At 45.5% G+C, this 6,115-nt stretch overlaps 1 protein-coding gene across 1 annotated transcript in view; it reads right to left on the reverse strand.

The window, feature by feature from the left end:
• Positions 1-4,744, reverse strand: part of Kif1bp (KIF1 binding protein) — an 18,623-nt gene extending 13,879 nt beyond the window's left edge. Inside the window, exons 1-2 of the mRNA XM_005360109.3 lie at positions 4,269-4,744; positions 497-595 (exon numbers count right to left, since the gene is read on the reverse strand). Of these exons, the coding sequence (XP_005360166.1) occupies positions 497-595; positions 4,269-4,682 (513 nt within the window). The 5' untranslated portion in view covers positions 4,683-4,744. The remainder of the gene's footprint in view (positions 1-496; positions 596-4,268) is intronic.
• Between the last annotated feature and the right edge of the window lie 1,371 nt (positions 4,745-6,115).

Here is a 6,115-nt window from a genome sequence, read left to right on the forward strand (position 1 = left end):
CATACACACAGACAGAATATTGTATACAAATAAATAAATAAATATTTAAAAAAAAAATAAATTCCCAGGTATACTGAAAAATTATCATGAATGGAAAATTCTCGTGTGTACATGCATGCATGTTGCATGTGCTTGTGGAAGACAAAGGTCAACTTCACGAGTTCCCCAGAAGCAACACCTTGCTTTTTTTGTGCCAGGGTCTCTCATTGGCTTGGGAATTGCTGACTTGGCTAGGCTGGCTGGCCCCCGAGCTCGACGGTCACCTGTCCCTGAGTCCCCAGCACTAGCATTACAAGCATGCACAACAACCCCCAACACCCAGCTCTTTATGTGGGTTCTGGGGGTCAAAGTCAGGTCTTCATGCTTGCATGACAAGCACTTTATGAAGGAAGCCATCCCTTAATAATTAATAATAATTCCTGTGAATAAGGAATTCTGGTATTAATTCATGATTAGTTCATTGTCAATGTGAATTTTTGTCTGCCACGTAACATACCTCTTTCATGTACTGATTGTACAGTGCTTCTGATGACTCCAGGTAGGACCGTGCAGTTTCAATCTCTTCTCTCTCAGACCACAGGATGCCCAGATTATTCTGGAAAGCAAGGAACGGGAAGACAGTCATTGAATATATCCAATTAAAAAGACTCATAGTTTCGAAGTCAGTATTTCCTGACAAAATGGCAGTGGGTTTTTATTAATATGGCCCTCTTTGTTTTTGCCACTTTGCTTCCTGTTCATGAGCTGAAGTCCTGCTCTGTTGGGCTACAACAGCCAGAGTCCATGTGGCTGAGCAAAGTTGGATGAAATCTTCCAAAACAAGCCATTCCTCCCTTTGAGTGCCTATGCCAAGAATACTGGTCACAGTTACAAAAAAATTACCTAACACAAACCTATAAATGAATGCCAGGATAATGACCTCTTCATATCTGATCATACTTGAGACTCCTTTTAAAACTATTAGTTCCCAAGGTTATTTTTAAATTTTTAAAAATATTGTAACTAGTTAAGTCTAATGTACAGGACAACTACAAATATAACTTATGAGATGTATGTGTATATGCATTTTTTAGGTTTCTTGTTGCTTTATGGAGGTTCTCACTATATAGTCCTGCCTGTTCTAAATCTTCTATATAGAGACTGGCCTGAAACTCACAGAAGTCCGCCTGCCTCAGTTTCCTGAGTGCTGTGATTAAAGGTGTGTGATACCACCCTTGGCTCTGTGTAGCTTAAGTACAACATATTTACCTTACTGTTTCTTGCTTTGTTGAACTGGGCTCTCAGGAATACAAGGATTAGATTGGCCAACAATGCTTTTTGATGATTTCTTTTTAATTTTATATTTAAGGGTATTTTGCCTGCATGCATGTGGAAGATAAAAGAGGGTGTGGGATCCCCTGGGACTGGAGTTAGAGATGACTGTGAGCCTCTATATGGGTGCTGGGAATCCTATCCCCATTCTCTGGAGGAGTGGCCAGGGCTCTTAACCTCTGAGCCATCTCTCCAATCCTGGTGAGGAGACATTCTTATTTCAGGTATACCAAGTTATCAAACTTGTACCTTAAAATCAATAAAATACAGTATACACTGCAGACAGACTCTTTATATTATGTACGGGTTCCATGATACTGAAATAGTGGAATAACTTTAATGTTTAAGGTTTAAAACCCTTTCAAAAAGCTGTGTGTTAATTTCCATTTATCATGTGCATGTGTGTAGGTGTGTTTGCACTGGATGTGCATGCAGAGGGCTACACACAGTAGTTGGTTCTCCACTTTCAACACGTGGGTCCTGGGACTGTACTCAAGATGTTAGGGTTAGCAAAAAGCACCTTCACCCCAAGACATCTCTCCAAGCCCTCCAAAGGTTTTTTAACCCTTGGAAAACTTGACAGGTTGACTTCCTTGTTGTTGTGCCAAAGGGCCCCGACAAAAACAACTGTTCAAATACAGGGTTTATTTCGGATCACACTTTGGAGAGATGTCATGGACAGCACAGGGCCCGGAGTGTGATGTGGCTGGTCTCACTGAATCCACACTTGGTACAGAAAAAAATGTTGGCATTTCCCAAGAGATGCTGCCATCCACAGCTCAGTGAATCTCTTTGGAATACCCTCCCAGATGTAGCCAAAGAGGCTTCTCTAGGTGATCTCTACTCCAGTCAAGCTGCCAGTGCAGAACCACCACCACACAGGGTTCAAGTGTAACTCAGTAATTGCTGAAGTGGGTTTTGGTTGTTGTTGCTGTTTTCTTGCTTTTCCTTCTGGTTTTTAGAGACAGTTTTTCTCTGTATAGCCCTGGATGTCCTGGAACTCACTATATAGACTAGACTGGCCTCAAATTCACAGAGATCCTCCTGCCATTGCCTACCTGGTGCTGGGATTAAAGGTATGTGTTGACAACAGCTGGCTTAAGTGTTCAAACTGAACATCTTATAAATTTCTTTAACTCACTCATGTATGAACAAACATGTAAAATGTCCCTGTCTGTACCACCTACTGGAGCTGTAAGTAGCAAGCAAAAAAGTATAGGTAGTGCTTGTTATTATTATTACTAATACTATTGCTATTATTAGACCTTTAATTTTATTGAGCCATGATAAAAGAATATGATGTACAATTTCTTTCTATGTTTTGAGACTTTCCCTTAAGGCCTACCTACTCAATCAATTTTAGTCAATATTCCCTGGTTCACATATATGAGCACAAGTGGACTGTATGTAGGATGAAAATATCTGAAAGCCTAAGAGACTAACCTGGCACCAGGGAGTCAGACGTTATTTGTATATTTTTTTTTCCAGAGTGTGGAGATGAAACCTGGAGCACTAGGTAAATGTTCTACCACTGAGCTACACCCAAGGGCATGGAAACCTTTACCCACTATTTGAGTTTTGTTTTTTGTTTTTTTTGTTTTTTTCGAGACAGGGTTTCTCTGTGGCTTTGGAGCCTGTCCTGGAACTCGCTCTGTAGACCAGGCTGGTCTCGAACTCACAGAGATCCGCCTGCCTCTGCCTCCCGAGTGCTGGGATTAAAGGCGTGCGCCACCATCGCCCGGCCACTATTTGAGTTTTGAAGTGTTAGGTTCCTCAAAGCAGAATTGTCAGACTTGCTTCTTAATAAGCCATGCACCCTATAAATGAGACAAAGTATTGTAAGAGGACGTTTCCTGTTCCAACTGCCCAGTCCCAAATAACCAAATCAAAGAATGAATATGAATTATAAATGCTCGGCCAATAGCTCAGGCCTATTACTAACTAGCACAGACATTTAAATTAACCCATTTCTACTAATCTATCTATTGCCATGTTGCTCATGGCTTGTTACCTCATTTCTACACATTCTGCTTTCTCTGCAGCTGAATGGCTGGTTAGCATCTCTCTGACTCCGTCCTTTTTCCCCAGGCATCCTCAGTCTGATGGCCTGCTTTTTGCCTGGCTCTCAGGCAATTAGTCTTTTAGTAACAATAAGCATAATTCACAGTGTGGTGTTATAAAACAATGACGGTTGGAAGGAGAGATCAGTTTGGACCAAGGAACGTTACTAAAACAAGAGTCAGTCATGGTGGCCCATTCCTGTAAGTAAGCTGAGGGGGGGAAGATCATGGGTTAAGGCCAGCCTGGGCTACAAAACAAGACCCTGTCTGAAAGTAAAAAGGGAGGGAGGATTCTAGCACTCAAGGAGACAAGAAGATAAAGGTCAGCATTGGACACATGAAGCCCTGTGTAAACACACACACAAAAAAAATAGTTACTAAAAGGAGATCTTGAGACACATTATGAGGAATAGGTGGGAATTCCTTGCTGACCCAACAAAACAATGTGATAAGAGTGGAGTTGAAGATTTGGGACATTTTATTTTGAATCAAGATTGGATTATTCTTGCCATCCCTTCTCATTTTCATTCCATTTGAGAAAAGTTGAATTTTTCTTACTAGAATGAAACTGGACTGGCCAAGGGGTTGGAAAAGCACAGCCGCTATCGTTCTGCCCAGGACTAAGGAAGGCAGCAAGTGAGGCTGAAGAGGGAGCTGAGAGCGCAGGAGGAGTTCGCAGGCAGATGGTGAGTAGGTGTTAAGATAAATTAAAAGAGACTAAGCTTCACTCTGTAGCCCAAGCTAGCCAGGAACTCGTAGCAATTCTCCTGCCGCTGCCTTCCAAGTGCTGAGATTCCAGGCCCGGGGTTCTGTGATACTGGGGACTGAACCAACTAAGACAACCCCAGCCAGGAGGGGCATTTTGGACGCTGAGTGAGCTCCGCCTCGGCATCTCACCTGCGCCTGGATGTAGAGAGACACGCAGCCAAGCGACAGGCGGAAGGGGCGCAGCAGCGACAGGCACCTGACCAGATGCTCCTCTCCAGCAGACAGTTCCTCTGTGTCGATGTGGTTCACGCCAAGGTGGAACTCAATCACCGCGAGCCGCAGCGCCCGCTGCTCCCCCGGGCCCTCGGCGTCCCGCTGCTCGGCCGCGCCCAAGGCCTGGTCCCCCGGCCCATCGTCGGCAGCCCGCTCGTCGTCGTCCTCGGGGGCCGGGCCCAGAAGAGCACGCACCTCCTCCAACAGCGCGCGCGCGCTGTATTTAGATTTGTACGGCTCCTTCTCAGGATTCTTGTGCAGCTCCACCCGTGACAGGGCCAGCGCCGCCTGGAACTTTTCCCGGATCTCTGGTCCAAGGGAGCCCGCCATCGCGGCCTGAGCAGACGGCCACCTTCTTGCCAGAGGACCAGACACCGGAGGCCTCCGCGTTGCGACACTTCACTTACGACACGTCGTGACTGTGGCGCGCCGACCAATGAAATCGGTGGAGGGGAGCGCGAGACGCTAGGCCGCAGCCAATAGGAGGGCGTGCTGGTCGCCACAACAGCCGTCGTCAGGGAAACGAAGCTGTCCCGGAGGAGGACTGAGCCGTCAGCTGTGCCTGGTGTGGTGCGGCTCCTCGCGCTTCATCCCGAAAGATGTAGCTTATATAAAAATGTTCAGGATTAGAAGGCTTAGGGATAGGGCACTTGCCTACCGGGTATGAGACCAGGGGTTCAATCCCTAAATGAAATTCAGGATACTGTTAATCTCTAACTTAGCTAGTTAATTGCTTAGTAGGTAGGTAGGGATCGTTCAGTATTAGTATACTAGGCTATTACTGCGTTAATTAGATCTGGAGGGAACGTGTACCAAGGAGTGCATGTGGAGGTCAGAGGACAACTTTCAGGAGTCTCTTCTCACCGCCTGACTCTCCTTTCACCGTGTGGATCTCAGGGATCAGGTCCTCCTCAGGCTTATTAGCCTCAACAAACTTCACCCACTGAGCCGTCTCACCCCGCCTCCAACTGCCCTACAAAATTTATAAAGGCTCTGTGCCAAGCATGATGGCAGTCATCTTTAAGTTTCACAGGCGCGAGACCTTACCTCAAGTTAGCGAACAATAAATTCCTACTACGTTTCAACCATTTATTTTTGAGATGTCTTTCTACTATTTTGCCCATGCTAACTTCAAACTCAACATCGTCCTGTTCACAGGCACCACACCTGAATCTGAAGTGCAGAGATTTATGGGTGTGCCCCTGTGGGGGCTTATTCATTAATATTTATATTTTTATTTACTTTTAAAGACAGGGTCTCTCTATGTAGTTCTGGCTGTCCTGGAGGTCTGCCTGCCTCTGCCTCCAGAGGGTTAGGATTAGAAAAGGTCTTGTTCTATAGTCCTGGTTGGTCTGGTAGTTCCAACATAGCACAGGCTTGCCTTGAGCTCATGGTAATCCTCCTGCCTTTGCCTTCCAAGTACCAGGATTAGTGTTCTACCAAACTCAGTTTAAGATATAACCTTTTGGGGCTGGAGAGATGGCTCAGTGGTTAAGAACACTGAAGGCTCTTCCAGAGGACCCGCATTCAGTTCCCAGCACCCACATGGCAGCTCACAACTGTCTGAAGATCCAGTTCCAGGGGATCTGACACCTTCACACCAGTGCACATAAAATAAACAATAAGAAATATTTTTTAAAAAGATATAACCGCCAGGCGATGGTGGTGCACGCCTTTAATCCCAGCACTCAGGAGGCAAAGGCAGGCGAATCTCTGTGAGTTCAAGACCAGCCTGGTCTACAGAGCTAGTTCCAGGACAGGCT

The sequence above is a fragment of the Microtus ochrogaster genome, linkage group LG2 (assembly GCF_000317375.1).
Source record: "Microtus ochrogaster isolate Prairie Vole_2 linkage group LG2, MicOch1.0, whole genome shotgun sequence".
NCBI lineage: Eukaryota > Metazoa > Chordata > Mammalia > Rodentia > Cricetidae > Microtus > Microtus ochrogaster.